General features: G+C 39.2%; 1 protein-coding gene across 4 annotated transcripts in view; it reads right to left on the reverse strand.

Annotated features, from left to right (window-relative positions):
* Nucleotides 1–19,471, reverse strand: part of rims1a (regulating synaptic membrane exocytosis 1a) — a 107,864-nt gene that overhangs the window by 19,972 nt on the left and 68,421 nt on the right. For 3 of the 4 annotated variants that reach the window (XM_087179142.1, XM_087179140.1, XM_087179141.1), the window contains 11 exons: nt 18,145–18,185; nt 17,187–17,300; nt 16,948–17,047; nt 15,873–15,996; nt 12,788–12,834; nt 11,459–11,574; nt 11,238–11,368; nt 9,455–9,626; nt 9,078–9,225; nt 5,963–6,125; nt 5,270–5,374 (listed from right to left, as the gene is read on the reverse strand). In XM_087179142.1, the coding sequence (XP_087035268.1) occupies nt 5,270–5,374; nt 5,963–6,125; nt 9,078–9,225; nt 9,455–9,626; nt 11,238–11,368; nt 11,459–11,574; nt 12,788–12,834; nt 15,873–15,996; nt 16,948–17,047; nt 17,187–17,300; nt 18,145–18,185 (1,261 nt within the window). Of the gene's footprint in view, nt 1–588; nt 679–1,059; nt 1,177–3,042; nt 3,121–4,643; nt 4,704–5,269; nt 5,375–5,962; nt 6,126–9,077; nt 9,226–9,454; nt 9,627–11,237; nt 11,369–11,458; nt 11,575–12,787; nt 12,835–15,872; nt 15,997–16,947; nt 17,048–17,186; nt 17,301–18,144; nt 18,186–19,471 lie in introns of all 4 variants that reach the window. The other variant, XM_087179143.1, reaches the window with a different exon arrangement.

The raw sequence follows: 19,471 nt of genomic DNA on the forward strand, positions 1-19,471 counted from the left end.
CAGGATTTTCTTTAATTCTTTCAAAGTAAGAGTGTATGATCTAATGCACATCTCTGTAAGACTTTTAAAATTTTGAGTTAGCTGGGTGTTAAAAAGGCAGAATGTTTCATCATGATAGCGATGGACTGCGGCACAATTACATTGGGCTCTTACAAGCCATTGGCAGATTAGCTACAGCTACAGTGCTCCTTTGTGGTTTATAAAAATAATACCGCAATGTGTGTATTGTTACTATCAGAATGTTTCACCATGGTGTACAGTAAAAAGCATAAATCGGAACATCTCTAGTGTCTAAACGTCAATGACATGTTGAAGATGTCATTGAATTTTGCAATATTGAAAAATTGTTGCACTTTCACAAGCAACTTGAGGATAGTGGCAAAGCACAGGAGCTGCTAGGTGGAACCGCAGATTGGAAGAGTAGTGTACAGCAGGGGGGTGAGTAGAGTGAGGAGGGGGAAGCTTAATCATCAGCCTGTGTGGGACCATTCAGAGGGGAAAGAAAACTACAACGACCAGGAAAGGTTGAGAGCAAGAAACTACAGGAGGACTGCAGGGGGAGGTACAGGTGGGTACAGAGGCTGGTACCTTTCAGTCTCTGGTGAGGGGGCATGATTGTCTGGAGCCAGACAGTTGGCGCTAGCACTCCTAACCCTGTCCAGAGAAGGCTGGAGATCACTAGAGGCACCACAGCACAACATGCCATCCAATGGAGGAATGGAGGAGGAGAGGAAGAAGAGACAGGAGGAGAGGACAGAAACAAACACAAAGAGAAAAAACAATGGACAAACAGAAAAAAACTTTGTAAAAGAAAGTCTGGTTAGATTCCCAAAATCATGATGCTAGTCTGAACTGCAGAACTGAATCATGACTGACTGGCTGGTGTAAGAATGGGAGTGTCTATAAATTGTTATGGTTGTCATGGAGATGGAGTATTATAGACTCATGGCAAAGGATGGAGTGCTCTCTGCACTTTTCTCCCAGCCTGGAAGGCTTACACTCACATGTTTACTCGTTAATCATAATAATAATCCGTATGCATGTGCGTGCGTGTCTTACCTAACTGTCACCTCATCTGTGAACATCACAACACGGTGTGTGATGGAATGGCGTGTTGCCATGACTACTTGCGATCCCGTGACAGAGCTCATCTTTCGACATGCAGGCAGCGTGGAGCTAGTCACAAGACGAAGATTTAAAAAAAATCAGCATGCATTTGCAAATGAAACAAAATAAAAGAAAGAAAGCTGAGATCAAAACTAATCCGTGAAGCCTCTGCTGCTGTGGAAAATACTCACATTAAGAGACGTCCTCTGAAGACTCAAAGGTTGTGTGACTCAGTCTATACTATAAATATGTACAGCTTTGCAGATATCCTAAATGTAATATCAATAAAATTTAACTACAACAAAATGATTTGCTTCTCCATTTGTTGAGAAAAATCATAATAACAGCACAAAATGCCTAAAGGCCTCAGTATGCTTTAAACAAAGTGCTTGTCAGATTGTCCAACAGCATGTGAAAGGCCGGACAGTACCAGACAGTCCGATAGCCACGCCCACCTTACAGAGGTGTGAAAGTGGTCGGGTTTGAACTTAAATATCAAGCAGAATTTCAAAGTGGGAGGAGCTACAGTATGTTGGACACCCCTGGTTCCAGAAGTGAAAGTCCCTATCATTTTCATTTGTAAAACTATTTAAATGAATCATAGTTGGATAATTGACATAAAGTAGATCAGCATGAAGCGCATTAACACCATTAGTACAAAAGATGAACGGCCTGTGTCAGAAAATGTCTTTCTTTGATAAAAATTCAAAGGTACATAAAAATTTCAGGGTAGCAGTTTACGACTACCAGGGTGCACTAACAGTGGGCTGAAGCTAAATGTTACACTGTTGAAAAAGCTGATAACGAATTAAATCACTCTGGGTCAGTTTTGGATGACTTCATCAACCACAGCACTGTGTTTTGTTTACAACTGCAACAGCAGAAATAAAGAGCTGAAGTCCCGGCTAGGCTCTGTTCCATTAGATTCTGTGACTCAATGCAGCTACACTACAGCACTACAGCACTGGCTGATGTTAAAACCTTTGTGGTTTTGATTAAGTTAGTGAACTATTTATTTTTAGCATTCGGAGAACTACAGCTCCCATGAAGTGTGTCAGAAACGTATCCATAAAACTCACTCTCTTCTTAGTCTTTAGTCTTCTAGTCTTTTCAACTTTCTAGTGTCCTCTCCGTCCTGTTGTTATTATAGATGTCTGAGCTCACTGCCTCTTGACTCATGGACTCACCCCTTCTGCTGAGCCTTGACATTTAGCCTGCGAAGCCCATCTAGGGCTGATGGGAAAGGGAGTTCCTTAAATGGATAGTTTGGGTTATTTGACGTAGGGGTGTGTGAGGTAGTCATGAATAGCCAGTGTGTTACCTTCACCATATTCAGTTCAGCACGCTGCCAGTTAGGAGAGGCAGCCAGGAGCACCGGCAAAGAGGTAGAGCGATGTGCTGCTGTGCACGGGGCCAGCAGAAAAAAACTGTTTTACACACTTTCAAGACGCCCACCAAAACAATCCAATATCAAAGTATAGTACCAAAGCAAAGTGCTGTTTTGATGAGAAGATATTCTACATGAAGCATTAATTTCAACGGATATGGATTATTTCAGTGGACGTCCTTTAAAAGTGTCTAAAACACTTTTCTCTGCTGGCCCCGTGCACAGTAACACATCCCTCTACTTGTGTACCGTATTCCCTGCTGCCTCTCCTAACTGGCAGCGCACTGATCTGGATCTACTGCAGGTAACACAACCCCCGTCAAATAAACCCAACTATCACTTTAAAGGCCGCTAAAAATAAAAATATTTAGTAAATGATATAATATTATCTACTGCCGTAGTTATTTAAACACATAAAGTTAGCCGCACAACAACATAATGGTGAAAAGGCTCTGTTCAGGGCCGTATATTTCAATATTAGCACAATAAGAGATTTCAGTGGGATCTTGACTTCTGGAAGCATACTGAACCCTTATCTGTAGACTTACCTGTTTGTGTGTTTGTGGATACCGTTGAACAAAAGTGGCATCTTAGGTGGCAGTGTGTTATTGTGCCTAGTAGATCTCCTGGTGTTAGAATGCATGCAGCAAACAGAAGTAGGAAAATGAGAGGAATAGATGGAAGAGTAGAAAAAAGCAGGCATGTGGAAGAGTTTGGACAGAAAAAATTCTACAGGGAAAAAGAACAAAACAAATCCCACTTAACCAGTGATTTTATACTATATAGTATATTATTTAGCTAATTTGAGGATACTGTAGGTTATGATCAAATCTGTTTGGCCCATTAGGTGATTTAATTACTGTAAGACTTTTATTGTACTATCAAAGTACGGCAGGTTTCATGTTATAGATTATTTAAAATCACTGGCTAAGCTTGTGTAATTGAGTAGAACTACAGAGCTGCATGACAGGCATACAAGCATCAAAAGCCGCCACTCATCTCAGCTGACACTTAAAAACACTGTCCTCCTTCAAACACATCCGTGTGTATAGACAGTACAAATAGAAAGTGTGTCCGGCTTATTATGTTTCTATCAGAGAGGTGTGGTTGTATAAGGAGAGTATATTTATCTGGCTTTAATGGAACATACAGATGTGCTCTCAAGAGGGTCATTTACCTCTCCGGCTGTGTGCTTCAACAGCAACCTAAGACCCAAGTGGAGGTGACTACAGTACATGTGATAAACAATGAATGTGTTGATATCTTGAACTGTATCAGGATATGGGAACAGAGTGCAGAGACACGACCTCTCAATCATTTTAAGTGGTAAAGATAAATGACTAGTCTGATTTGTACTGGAGGGCCAGAGTGAATGTTTATGGATCTGTCTTTGACACAAGCGCTGGACAAGTAGTTGGTCCTGCTTCCAGCCCTACAATAACAAGCTGCTGTCGGTCTGGTTGTAGAACAGCAGCCTGCTGAGAATCACAGCTTGAATGCAAGCATGGTCCTGCACTGTCCTCTTGTGGATCTGAGGCAGTAGTACAACTGACATTTACACTGACGGTTACATTATTAAGAAAGTAGAAAGTCCATCCCATTTTACCGGAAATTATTGCTGGAGCTAAATGATTTTTTCTGACCTTAGCCAAAACCAACAATAACATGTATCCTACTAATAAATTTTGTGTGTGTTCATAGCCTGATATGTCTTATTCCTCAGAGGACGACTAAATGTGTGATCAACCATGGCTCAAAATAGTCCCCAACAAATGCACATTTTCGCTTCCAGCTATTTGAAGAATTATTTCCAGCTTTTTAAAAAAATGGAACCAGCTTTTAAAGATTGTTGTTTGTTTTTGGTCAAAGAAAACGCACTTGGGGCTGAGAGTCACAGATAGGGTAGGCAAGTCAAAAAGCATTGCAAGACGGGCAACTCTACTTAAGTGTGCTTAATATATATTATTTTTACATATAAAGTACATCCCTTTCTAAACTGTATTATCAGTGATGGAACTTTTATAAACTAACTTTCATAGAGAGACAATCATGTTAATGTTAAAAACACTACACACACAAAACTACAACTGATCCAGAGTCCAAATCCAGAACCAAAATGTAAACAACACGTCATGATTGGCTAGTTTACCTGGTGTGGAGGCACTCAGCGCTTTTGCCTCGCATTGACTGGTGGATCATGATGATCTCACTGTCGTTACCATGGGGATGGATGACACATGAGGAAATTAACAACAGTCAAAAAACCAGAAGAGCAGAGGGAGAGAAGAGGGTGAATAGGAAAGAGAGGCTGTCGCTGATTGCTATACACACGAGACACCCGCACGCACACACACACACACACAAACACACACACACATGCACGCACGCACGCACATTAAATGCCACAGATTTTTGCAACCAAAGCCTTTTTGTCTAAACACTGCTCTACCGTCACTTTCACGATAATAGCTACTGCACCAAACTTGGTATGAAGCCCAAAGAAAACAGAAATTTAGTGAAATAGAAAAAGTAATGGTAAACAAAAGAAACTGAACATGTCCGATAAAATAAAGTTCAGTTATGCTCACGACAACCATTCACACTTTAAGGTAAAACCAAAATCTCTTTGCAGCAGAAACACAGCTTTGCACGAAGATCTACTGTCTCATGCGCACACAGATAAGCGGTCGTTGTAACACATGAAAAAATACAGTGAGAGACAAAGTTTTCTGACAAACAATGGAAACAACTCTGTGCTCAAACAGAGCCACACACCTGTCGTCCAGGTACTCCTCCTCCTGGTGGCGACCTCTGGCAGGGTCGTAGTAGCGGGTCGGAGAGCGAGAACGACGAGTTTGAGGAAGCTCATCATCCAAACTCCTGAAAGTAAGAAAGAGAGAAAGAAAATAAATAAAGAAAGAAAGAAAGAAAGAAAGACTTATGTCAGGTTAGTGGTCAGGCGGTGTTTTAGCAGACTCTTGGCGGGGCTCGTTTGGCTCAGCCAGTAAAAGCGGAGCCAGTAAAAGCAGAGCTGGCAGGACTGTGTGTTCTGCATCAGACAGACATTTCATTAGTAGATGGACCATTTGCTGCCTTCCAACAAACTCTCTCATTCCTCTTCTCACTAGCTACCATGTTGATTTTACCTATTACAAGTGACCAGTGTTTTCTCCTCAGGATGATAATAGAAATCATTATCAGAGATGAGGTGATGCCACCCACCACAGTAAATGATCTTAAATTGTGTATGGTCTTCCATCTCAGTCCTTACACATAACTGTCACAGAAGTGAGCAAAAAGTCTGAAGCAGTGTGTTACCCCAAAACTATGATTATAAATGTTTTGAAGGCAATTTTTCAGGCTCATATGGGGTGAGTGGGTCACACTTAAAACATCAGGAGTATCATTCTATGTCTCACGTTGCCCCTTGTAATAAAATCTTGTCACCGACCTCCAACCAACCCTCACCTCTGGGCGGGAACGTTGGGTGGCCGCGACCGGATGCGCCCCTGCTCCTCCCGGTGTGGGGAGACTGAGCGTGATCGTATGTGATGGGCAGGCGTCCTCTGCTGGTCTGGCACCTCCAGAGTAGACGTGGGCTCCCTTTGCCTCTCCCTGCCACGCCCATCTGCTGCTTGGTGGGAGTGGTCATGCATATAGACACACACATATATACACACACAGTCATAAGTAAATGTGAATGAGTGCACAGAAATTTTAACATCAAACATGTCAAACATGGAAAAAACACAATCCATCTGTTTAATTATGGCAAATTAAAGAGAAACACTTAAGCATTTGCAAAACTGTAGCCTGCACCCTACACTCTGAGTCTGGGAGCCAGATGATGGAAACTTTCATACAAGAGTATGAATTATCTTCAGCCAGACGATTAGATTCATCAAACAGTACAAAAAAAGTACAGTAGTTAAGATGGTAGTGTAAAGTATATACAGTATGTATATATCCTCATGTCTGAATAACATAGCTCAAACCATTTCTTTGTCAAGTCCCACGTTTTAGTTCAGTTATTTTATTAAGTGGCATCAAAATAATCCAAATGTCCCCTGTAGATTATTGAAATTTCCAGACTGTGTTGGACAGCTACTATTATTAAACTGAAAAGATACTGTATGTTGGCCTGTAAAAGCAATAAAACCTTGCTAATGGCTTCAATAATGTGGACTGAAGAGTCCTGGTACAACTGAACATGGCTAATATAGCCAGGAAGAGCTTCTCCCTGCAAAGAAAAAATGTATATTTGCAGTAAAAAAACGTTTTGTACAGTCTCTTATCACCCACCACATTCACTGCTAAAGTATAAGTTATCTGCAATCTAGCGAAATGTTATCCATATTCACAATCTCAAGTTATAAAATTATGCTAGTAGCCTGCTAGCTTATATCCAATCTTAAAATCATGCTATTAGCCTGCTTCCACATATCTAAGTATAAAATCATGCTAGTAGCCTGCTAACCTTACCTCAACAGATATATACATTTAAAATCACAATAGTACCCACCCACCTCACAAAATGTAAGCCTATTATGCAAGTTAGCAAGTGTTAGCTTAAAGTTTACTACTCTGAAATGAATGTATATGCTAACATCTAAGCTAGCACTTAACATATTGTACCTATGGCAACAACAACAGAGGATGTCACGAGGATACAGACCATTAAAAGACTATCCTAAAAATAGTAGTGCAGCCAGATATTTGTCATGACTGGGTGCTGTATTTTAATAATGTACTGTAACACCTTTTTTTCTTTCTTTGGTTTTGTTGCAAAACTATCTCTGGAGATAAAAATATAAATAGAGAGACTGATCAGCCTTGAAGGGATCTGTGCGACTGTGTCGGGCTTTGTTGTGACTCCAAGGTCACTGGCTTCATTTCCCAAGCTCAGTGTGGGCCATTAGCTTTACTTTAGAAAGTGCTAGCAAGGATTTTCATTTACCGGCCATGCATGTAAAATTAAAACAAAAAGTTGAGAGTGATGTGGTATATATTTCAATCCCTTCTGTCTCTCTTTTTAACTTTGGCATTAGGGTTCGACTGATACTGCTGAGTTTGACTAATTGAATGTCATAAAAGAAAGGTTGAAATAGTCAGCGTTTCCACTTCAAGTGCCCCAAAAATCCACTATAAGACATATTTGGATTTTTTTTATTTTACATTCTATTTTTTAATATATTTTGTATTTATATTTCATATTTTTCACTTTGATATGGAATTCAGTATTCACGCAACATTTTACTTAAACCATGAAATGCTGATGCGAAACCATGGAAATGAATAACTATAATTAAAAAAAAAATTTCTCCCATACTTTCATGATCACAGTATTAGATAATTAAATCAGATTGATAGATTATCCAAAGAATTTATCATCAGAGAAATAGGTAATCTGATTTTTAAAATAGCCAAGAATTGTCAACAAATCTGGACCTAGACCAGTCCGACCCTGACATACACAAACAAAGACTCACACAGACTTTTACAGTATTCAAATGTACACTTATAAACATACAACAAAAAGCTAAGTGTTTCGGCATATGTGTTAGTTTTTTATCTATGTTTGGTTAGTGGTTCGGAAATTAACATCTTCAAACTATATTTTAGATGAGGTTCATCTGAGACAGAAAAACACCTGACTGAAACATGGAGCCTGGATAGTTTCCACCCCATGCTAACATATTGTCTACAAACATGACAGTGTTTCCCATACATTGATTTATTTGTGGTGACCTGTCAGCACTGATTTCCATTTCAGTTCAGATTCAAGAATATGCATGGAATGTTAGTAATTCATCAAAATAATAGAGCTAGTAGTCAGAGTAATTCCAGTTAAATAAAAATATATTCCACATATAAATGTTGTCAGTTGGTATAGTCTTTGCTTACAACTCCAGGCCAAAAGAATTCACAATAATATCGCAACATCTATAGAAAATGTGATAAAAAAAACAAAACAAAACAACAACAATACTGTCAGTCAAGCTGATGTTTAATTTTATTTATTGGGTGTTTTGTCGTCTGTTTTTTGGCAAATGAATTAGACTCAAATATGAGTGTAGGAAGGTGGAGAAACACTTATATACTATATACTATAACAAAAGTGTATACAGAAACTAGATCCTGCAAAGCAACCACCAGAACTGCACCACAAATAAAAACACAAGCTTTTGGATACACTGCATGTAACACTTGGAACAGTCCCAACCCACCTTTAGACACTACTGCTGTAGCCTCAAATTCAGGCTCTGTTACACGCTGAGAACCTACACAGTCATAGACACACACACACACACACACACAGACATAGATGTGTATACACACCATACACACATATATGCATGCAGGCATCCAGGCACAAAGGCAGTGTTAGGGAAGGGTGATGAAAATAGACATTTACATCGACATACATGTTACACTTTGTTCATTGATAGTAAACCACACACATCCTTTCCTCTCTTACACAGTGATGCATGCATACACACTCACACACCGAGGATAAGAAAGAGTTTATACATAAATGTACAAAATGAAGTGCCTTCACAGACACACACACTGTCAGACTTACGCTGCAGCTTCTTGCCAGGGGTATCTGTGTGTCGTCGGGGCAGGTACGGGGAAGGCCGGGGCAGCGGTATGGATGAGACATCATGGGTTTGGAGTGGATACCAGTGAGGCTTGTCGTCCAGTAAGGCTGTTTCCAGCTCTATCAGGATCTGTTCAAGTCATAATCCACGTAGTAAATAAATGTTGTGCCTTACCCAGTATTAGAATGGTGTTCCTAATTTGTCACTAAGGTAACCTCTATGATCCAGACACAGAATCACCAGGAGATGGCAATTCAAATGGAACAAATGGAAAGGACAATAATTTTGTGCTACAATCAAGAAAGGAGAGGAACCTTCATTGTGTGTGTGTGTGTGTGTGTGTGTGTGTGTGCGTTACCTCTCCCATAAAGGTGCTGTCCTCCTCTGGTGACCTGGGTTGGTCCCACACAGTCAGCTCCAGCATGTGGTTGCGGAAATCCCTGCGATGGACATGAGTATAGACAAACGTCTGGTTCCACTTGGGCTCGCATGTCTTCTTCACTGCTTTTGTCCTTCGTTTGCTCTTGTCGCTGCATAAAACAACACAAGACACTCAGCCGAGCCAAGTTTCCCCTTTTTAGTGGACCCGCTTTTATTGCTTGTCCTGTGTTTAAAAGACAGAACCAAAACTTTCAAGAAGCTGAATCACGAGCCTCATTCATCTAAATTTACTCTTTACTCTACGTTTACTGTATGTGACTTATGTAAGCTGGAATGAATTTACAAGTGACATTTAGCTGAGGTTATAGTTTACATATTTGGACCAATAGAGGTGCTGTAACGGCCACGAGATGCTGCTTCTAACCAGAGGTTGAGGAAATCCACAGCTTCATTACTTGAGTCAAAGTATAGATCCTCCTGGTCAAATATGACTCCAATACAAGTGAAAAGTGTTCAGTCAGATTTTTACTTGGTTTAAGTACTGGAGTATTTGATTTTAAAAACACTGAAGTATTCGAAAGTACATTTTTAATGTCAATTCATTGTTGTATTTTTCCACATTAACAGAATCTAATAACTCTGAAACAACCTACGAACTGACTGACTGACTGACTGACTGATTGACTGACTGATTGACTGACTGACTGACTGACTGACTGACTGACTGACTGATTGACTGACTGATTGACTGACTGACTGACTGACTTACTGTAGAACCTGTACAATAAACAGCTTGTAAAATATGATAGAAAGACTGTAGATGGACATAAAAACAGCTGAATCGACAGAGGGAAAAAGGACAGCCATTGTCCTTCTTGCATTTCTTTTTTTTTATTTTTTTTTATTTAACACGCCCCACCCGCCACAAAACAGCATGGCAGTGTTCTGACACAGCTCCTGCAGTGTGTGTCTGTGCGTGAGTGTGTTCGTGAACATGTGTCCACCAAGCAGACAGTGGAGTTGCTGTATGCAGCTTCCACAGGAGAAAAAAAACAACCTAACCTAGTTCCACATCTCTATCCTCTATCTTATCATATTTTCAAAATAAAATAAAATAAATTCCACAGACTACAAGCTGCTTCAAAGTAAGAGTACTTCATAGAAATGTAGTCAAAAGTACAATCAATTGTACAGTACTCAAGTGAAGTGCAGATACTCGAAAAATATATTTAAGTACAGTACTCAAGTTAATGTACTTGGTTACTGTCCACCCCTGCTTCTGACTAAACTCTGAAGGTACTGTATCGTTTTAATGGGGGCGGACTCTCAACTATCAATCAGTGTTTGACACAACATGTTGGGGACTCCATTGTTGAGTTAACTGAATGCATATTTTATTGTTTGAAACTTTTTTGTTTATTTTCATGTTTTTAGAAGCATTATGTTATTCCGTAGAAATATTGTTTAAGGAGGACTCTCATACCAAAGCCAGCTGTGATAGCTGTTTGAATGTCCTAACCTGGCTTCCTCCCCTTTGCCCAAATTTAATCCCGGCTTCAGAAATCTGTTGCTGGAGTTTGAGTGTTTTTTTGCTATGTAGACTGGAGATGTGATGAAGTTACTCTTTCTTTTCCCTGATTATTCTGTGGCTCTGATTCATCTGATTCCATTTTATTGCAATGTGCAAAAGCAGTCTATTGTTATTAATCTTAATCTAATTTTCATCAATAGGACTCCCTGTGTAGCAGTGGTTGGAGTACCTGCGGTCAGGGAGGAAGTACATTTTGACGTAAGGGCTCCTGGGCCGCCCGTCAGGCCGAAGTGGAAGCCCTACAGCCTGCAGCACGTTGACTATCAGCTGATGACCCACTTTGTCGTAACATAGCTTCACCTGAACAGGAAAGACACGCACAAATCTGATGCCGCACGTTTTTGTTTTAACACATCAACACAATAACACACTCAGCGTGCACGCACTCACCGAGAGCTGCCCTGGCATTAACTGTGGAGCGTCTTGGAGCATCCCGGGACTGGAGGGAGATAGGACATTTAAGGACGGTCTCTCCATCTTCTGTGACTCAAAAGAACTGGAACCTGCTATGAAGACAAACAAAGAAATACAGGTTTTAAACCCCAAGAGGAGAATATCAGGTCTGTTTCAGAGGGGACAAAAAGTCAACTGTGGACAAGAGAGAGAATGAGTGAGGTTTGCAAAGAGTGGAAAGATAATCAGGTCCAACTCTAAAATGTGTGTTCATATTAACATTACAATATCCAGCATTAAGAGTTCCTTTACTGAGAAAATGTCACATAAATAGAGCACAGACTATTTCGTAGCTAACCTGTCAGGATGACAAATTACCAAGCTTCTGTCCTACTTTGAGTCCAATAGGCTTTTGTTTAGAAATACTGAGGCCACGAAGACCGCATTTGTAGTTGTGATGTTGGGTTTTGCTCTGTGTTTCACTGATTAAGTGTAAATCCTGGTGCAATTTTAGCTAAGTATGAACCTGAACAAACCAATGCAAAAATGGTGCAAAGTGATCTATTTTGCAAAGTTAATTTTCCCATATCAGAGAAAGTGACAGTGACAGTTTGTGTGATTTGACGTGGGGTTGTGTGAGGTGTATTACCCGCAGTAGATTCAGATCAGCACGCTCCCAGTTTAGAGACGCTGCCAGAAGCGACGGGACAGTAGCTGAGTGATGGGCCATCTGCAAAAACTTGTTTTAGCCACTTTAAAAAAAAATATACCCACAGAAAAAAAGTTAAGATCAGTTGAAGTGTTTGAATATTTTCACTGCTTTATCTCACCGTCAAAGAGCCCCTTCCATTGGAACTACATTTTTCCAACCGCTGAACTACCGTATTCCTACACACAAGCACAACTAGGTTTAGCTCTGTCTGACTCAATCTGCGGAGTAATACAGTGCGCGCCGTAGGTGCACTTGTGCATAGTAATACAGTAGTTCAATGGTTCACAAACTATAGTTCCAAAGGAAAGGGCTGTTTGAAGGCAAAATAAAGTGGTGAATATTTTCAAAATAAAACAAACACTTCAACTGACATTAGCTTTTTTCTGTCTGCATTTTTAAAGTAGCTAAAACACGTCCACAGCAGCACATCACTCAGCTTCTGTGTCAGTGCTCCTGCTGCTTGAATCTACTGCAGGTAACACTGACTATAGATTAGTACCTCACATAACCCCACGTCAAATAACCCAAACAATCACGTTAACTGTGAGAAAGAGAAAAATACAGACAGATGTACAAATACAGAGATGTTCCAACATCCCACGGGAGATACCTACTAGATTCTAATGGAGGGTGGGACGTGTCGGGGATTCTTGGGATATCACTGAAAGAGAAGCAGCGAACACACAAGTAAGTCACTCTCTTTCTAACATCTCACTGGATTCAATAAAGTTAGTAGTGTTCTTGATGCACAGGCACACATGCATATTAATGTAGTAGCAGTTTGCTGGAGGAAAGTAGCACCATAATTAAAAGTTATTTGAGACTGAAATTTTACGTGGTCGAAAAGAAGCAAAAGGGAAGATGTGAATAGAGCCAAGCTCTTCTCATGACTGCAGTGTTTCCCAGACTCTGTCAGCTGTTTTTTGTCAGGCCAATCATTATCTGAGATAAAAATGGATGAGCACCAATAGGCTTCTGTCCGCACTGTAGCTCAGGTCTGTCCACACCCATGGGAAACACCAGAATCCATCGTACCAGCTTCATGTAATATAAAGAAAGCATGGTAATCTATGTAACTCTTATCAGTGTGTTTTGTCCATTTAAATTTAACATTTAAAAAAGGAGAAAAGTTCAATGTTTTAACTTTGCAAGCCCACAACAGAGATCTGGAGGGTGTTTGTTTGGTAGCACATAAAGAGGCTGTACAGTGTTTGAAATTCTTTAGTCACTCAAAGCAATAGCTCAACATTTTATAATGAACACTTTCTTTCTGAGAGTTAAATGCGATAAGTACAAAGCTGGACTCGAGTTGTGCTTAGCCTAGCTTAGCATAAATACTAGAGGCAGCTAGGCTAATTGCCTCCCAGCTCCAGCTCTGTACTTCACATGAGAGCATGAGATTGATATCCAATTTATAATTTCACTCTCGGAGAGGAAGCAAAATGTTGAACTCTTATTTGATATTGATTTTAAATACAAACATTAAACTGATAAGTGTTTCATGGACCCTCGGCTGCCTTGGAGCCCATTCCAAAATAAAAAAATAGAAAACATGAATCCCAATGTCCCAACTTCCAAAACCAAGAAGATTAAGATTAGAGCAGAAAAGTGCATTTTGATTTAACGCTGCTAGATTTTACTTTGGGATCCTCAGACTTTACCAGGAGTAAAAAAGAGGAATCCCAACCGCTGCTTAAAAAGCTTGCAAAAGCAATGCTACATTGATGGACATTTCCCATTGGCCATTTTGCATCTGTTCAAGTCAGATTTCATCTTAATTTAGTTGTAGATGTCAAATTTCAGCAATTTTCATGAAGCCAATATTTGCATCAATTGTCATCCTGACTTAACAGGATTCACTTCAGTTCATTTAAAGATGCAAAATGGCGCCGGGGAAAAACCAAAACTGTTTCCATATGCGTGAGAGGATTAAGGGTTCCTAATAAAATGGGCAGATTACTTACTGATATTTTCTACACACCCTTCGCGAGTGTTTGGAGAGAAATTAATACATTCAACTTTTTTTTTCATCAAAGATCAAATGAGGTTAAAGCTGCAAAACCTTGAAGTCATAGTGAGTATTTCACTGTGAAATACTGTATGTCTAATATTAACTGTATGTCTAATGATCTTATCTTATTCAAAACAATAATTAGCTAAAATGCTGAAGCACAACTTGAACATTGGAACTCCATGAGAGAGACTGAAAGTATCTTAAGTAATGACATCATTTATCTGAGATTATTTGACTAGAATTTAAGGTTTGATTTGTCTTTCCATGATAAAAATAAAGTGCAGTTTGACAAAGCACTTCATCTCAATTTAGTAGAATATTTGAAAAACTTTTGAAGAGAAATTTGTGTCAAATGTGTAAAATGAGATTTAATGGTAATGCTTTATTTTCCAGGTCTGTAAATGCCTTTAATGTAAATATAAAATAATACATTTTTAATAGTTTCCTTGAAAATTTCCATTACAGAATTATTTAACTTACTAATCAGACGAGTTAAATTAGCACATTTCCATTTAATACATTTCAATTAATTGCAAGAAAAAACTAGGGTATTTCTGTCTGTGCACAACAGGTGAGCTGAACCTGCAAAAAATGTGAAATTGGTCTACAGGGAAACATTAAATTCAACATATAGAGAATAAACATTTTCATAATGAATGAATATTTTCTTTAAATTTCCAGAAATTTCAGAAAAAAAATTATTAGACCTGCAGACCTGTAAAATAATCAACTAACATTTTTTTAAGATACATAACATCTGCTCCTGAACTAGAGTGAGATAAATTCAATGTATGCAAACAAATGATCATAGTTACAAATACATATGTGAATTGAGAGTTCAAGGTATTCAGTGATAGCCAGAGCAGATCAATAAAAACATGATCAGATGAATAATAAACATTAATAAAGGTATGAGGCTGTAAATCTGCATAAATGGATGTTTTCTGTTTGTATGGAATGATACGTGCTTTTCCTCGAACAGCCTACTCCACCACTTTAAATGATCAAATTATCAAATATCAAATTAATATGTCTGCTCTAATCAAATTAAAGCAACTTAATAAACTGGTAAAAACTGCATCCATGGCATTTCTCAATCATCCATTGAGAAACGGCTAGAGTGAATTTTCCTCTATAGACCAAAACAATCGTAGAAAACATTAAAAACTAAACTCAAATTATATCTTCTTTCGAATAGCAGTGTCAGACTACAAGCACCTACTGCACTGCAGCTGACGACGAGCTTGGCACCAACCTCAAATATGTGATGCAGCCACTTCCTGTCTTTTACAGCTGATTTTATTGGGTCAATAATAATTCACCTTACACCATCCCACAATTAAACGTGAGTGCTTTTTTAAAGGGGGCGTATGAGACTAAATGGAACTCTCCTGTTCCAAAACCTGGCAGCCCCCAGCAGCAGGTAATGGCTGGGTGTTTTTAATATTTTGAATGCAGTCGCACAGTCGCAGTCAGAATACAAATACACATCCCTGTCTTCTGTCTTATCTGAGGTCAGCCAACTCTGACTCAGAACCTCGTTCAGCACTGCCTGTTTCAGTAAGGGTTAAATTCAGTGCAACACGCAGACTGGTGACTGATTCATAAAACTAAAGGGTTTCATTATGACAAATATTAGCACAAGGCAACGGTATTGTGTTGGGTGTGTTTCATTCCTGACTTACCCAATAGGCCTGGATACCACCAGCTCCACTTGAGGCTCGGCTTGAGACTCTAGGATGATGTTGTAAACTTCCTTCATAGTCGCCCCTGGTAACAGCTTCCCGTTCCATTGCAAAACCTCATCCCCTGAAATCAGACATGCATGTGCATGTGATGATGCCTCGACATGTGCAGCAGCCACATGTTTCTTCGCATGTGTGTGGCTTTACACCATATTTATATTCACCAAGTCGGGCAGGGAGGGTGGATAAATACATCAGGTTATCAGCAGGTTTAAAAAAGATAAATTAAAGCATATGGCCGGTGTTATTCTATAAATTTCTTTTGGAATATTTAATGAAAAGACCAACACCAACGAGTGGCTTAGTTAAAAAGAGGCTGAGTAATTTCCTAAAACTTCTGGACATTGTAGTTTTAGCAAATGTTATTCGAATAGGACTAAATAGTCCATCCATGGGGGACTATTTTCAGCTGCGGATTAAAACAGATTTGGTCCTCTCAGATTTGGTGAGTCAGTGTATGTCGGACTGGAAGTACTAAAAATAAACTACAGTGCGTGTGTTCATGGTAATGAAGGAACATGTCACCCAGTGCAACAGAGCAGTGCAATGATGTGTTTAATAAACAATGGAACTCTGAGGAACAGAGGAACAAGATAGCTCAAGCTAGCATCAGTTTATTATTGGTTTAGGTTATTTCATTTTGTTTGTTAACGATAAGAAAAACATGTATTATTGCCAGCTTTACACTTTAAGTCCTTATAATTTAAGACCAATAAGATAAAAACAGTTCAAATAGGTTTAAACTAAAAAAAGCTAATTATAGATATGACACCATAAAGCCACTAGGAGAAAAACTCAGAGAAGCACAGATACAGTAGGATAAACGCACCCCAATTAATGTTAGAGTTAGAAAATCATGCATCACAAATAAAACTGCCATCGCAAAGTTAAAAAAAATAAGAGCTCTAATAAAATATAATGTTTGCAAGACACTTTTAAAGTCCTTTATTTACATAATTTGGCTTTACTGTCTTTGTGAGGATCTGTAAATAGTGTGATGTCTGTGATGGTTTACCTGCTCTGAGATGTCCCACCACATCAGCCAGACTACCCTTCTTAACTTTAGTGATGAAGGCACCTAATCTCCCTGACTCTGTCACTCTTCCTCCCACCACCTACACAGAGAGAGAGAGAGAGAGAGAGAGAGAGAGAGAGAGAGAGAGAGCGAGAGAGAGAAAGGCAGGTAGACAACAGTGACTGAAAACTGTGAATTAAAAGTATTAATAACATAATGTTTTTCAGCCACGCTCTGACCTTTAACCCCAGCAGAGCCCCGGCTTCTTTAGGCATTGCAGCGCTCCTCTTGCTGAGGGTGATTCGTCCAATCAGATGGTCTCCCTCCTTGGATGGCTGCCAGGCTGCCGGATGCTGCAACAGGACACAACATGACATATGTGCAGATGCACACACTGAAACCCAAAAAGACATATACACAAACATACACAACCCGCGTTGATTGCTTTTGCACATTTTTGCAAAAGGAAGCAAAGAAATATAAGGAGAAACATTTTTTATTTTGATAATGTTTTGGCTGCAGTAAAGTCTAGATTGATTGATTCACTGAATACTGATTGTCTTGGACATTAAGTTGATATCCATCTAAATGATATCAGCATCCTTGCTGGATCAGCATATATAAGTTCCCCTTTAGAATAGATGTTAAACATGCACATGGATCAATGATTATTAATAGTGTGTAGAAAATGGAAACCTAATGCATTATGGGTGCATTTACATCTGAATTCAATCTCCAAGGTTGCAACAATTGGCATCACTATACTTGGAACACATTAGCTTAAGTTTTGCTACCTTGGATCACACAGTATCGAAAGTTGCGACAGTCTGCAGCATCTTCCGAGGAATAAATTAAAGCTAAGGTTTGCTCACCGATTGATTTAACACAACAGCCACTTAACATTCATTTAGTAAAAGCCTTTAGACTTGCTGGTGTAAACACCCAGGGTCTGGTGGGTGTTTTCCTGGGGAAAAGTGTCTGGCACATGAGAAGTCGTGTGTTTTACATTAATGGATTCTTTCTATTAAATAAAGCAGAAAGACAAATCTCAACTACAAAAGACGCAAGAAAAGTACAGGACGCACAGCACCTGACAGCACCAGTCATTCATATACAACATGCACATAAATGCTGCCTGCTTTTTCCTTTCACGCTGATTTGAAAACTTCACATGAAAAACATGAAACAGTGACTTACATGCCACACAGTGGGGTCATGAGGGTAGCACTCCCAGTCACCTGCAAGAGGAAAGAGACCGGCTCAGACACTGTGGCAAAAAACGACTTCCTTCATATCCCCTTCGTCTACACACACACACACACACACACACACACACACACACACACACACACACACACACACACACCGACGCATACAGCACAAACTGTATACACAGCACATACCAGCCTGAGTCCTCCTATACACAGCTCAGCCAAATTTGGGGGCTCTTCAGAAGGTATTTGTTTACAGTGAAGAGGGTTAAGTTTGTTGAATATTCAGGCCTGGGCTAGAATTAGAAATTTATCACCGCAGCAGCACTCAGGCGCAAAGTAGTCCGCCGAGGCAGCGATGATACCAAAGGACAGTTAAGCCTTTAGAAATGCTTGAAATCCCTCCCAGATATTTTACAGATTAGATGTTGTGGAATTACTCCAGGGCTAACACAGTGATGTAAGACTAAATAAAAAATAAATAAAAACTTGGGTAAATGATGATGACCTCATACTGATGATTATTGTGAAGCATGACATTCAACAACAAAACCAAACATCTATTAGAGAGGCAGAAAATCAGCAGAATAATGAATATTTTCCTTTATTCCTTTTTTATCCTTATGTAATTATTTATACTCATGTAGGTACAGTGGCTGGATTAAACACAGACTTTGACCATGTTTAAGTAATAAACAGACAGTTGTAATAGTTGGAATTAAACTGGCATTTACATCATGTGTTATAACACACAATTCTATAAAAATGAGTCATTAAATTTGTCATTTAAATTTTAGTAATTACTTATTATCTCTTCAATATTTGCTTTTTAAAATTGATTCACAGCCTTTTTTTTTTTGGATATTTCATTTATTTTAAATATTTAAATTTGAATAATTTAAAATAATTTAAACATTTGATGAAAAGTTTCCAATTTTAACTTTTGCAATTACGTTTACTGATGTGTCTGCCTCTGCAGCTACAGATCCGTCTTTGTGGCAGCTGAGCAAGCTCCACTCACTGATGAAGACAGTACGATACAGCTGAAAGCTCTGGAAAAAGCTGGCGAGTGGATTTTGAGTAGGAATTCTGTTTTGCTAAATGTTAATAAATAAGCTCCTATGATTTAGTAAAGGGCAGAGTTTCACTTCAAATCAATAGCTGCTTGTAGTAATGATAAAGCTGCATCTATGAAAACACATCGATTTCTTTCAGTATCAACTGTCTGGTGCTTTTTCCTCACGTCCTGCTGGATACTTTAGACAATCAGACAAAATATTATCAATGGTTCAGCCCCATCCCCTGAACCGGGG

The sequence above is a fragment of the Seriola lalandi genome, unplaced genomic scaffold (assembly GCF_002814215.2).
Source record: "Seriola lalandi dorsalis isolate HSWRI2012SDOR001 ecotype SW California unplaced genomic scaffold, Sedor1 jcf7180002054795, whole genome shotgun sequence".
Classification (NCBI taxonomy): domain Eukaryota; kingdom Metazoa; phylum Chordata; class Actinopteri; order Carangiformes; family Carangidae; genus Seriola; species Seriola lalandi.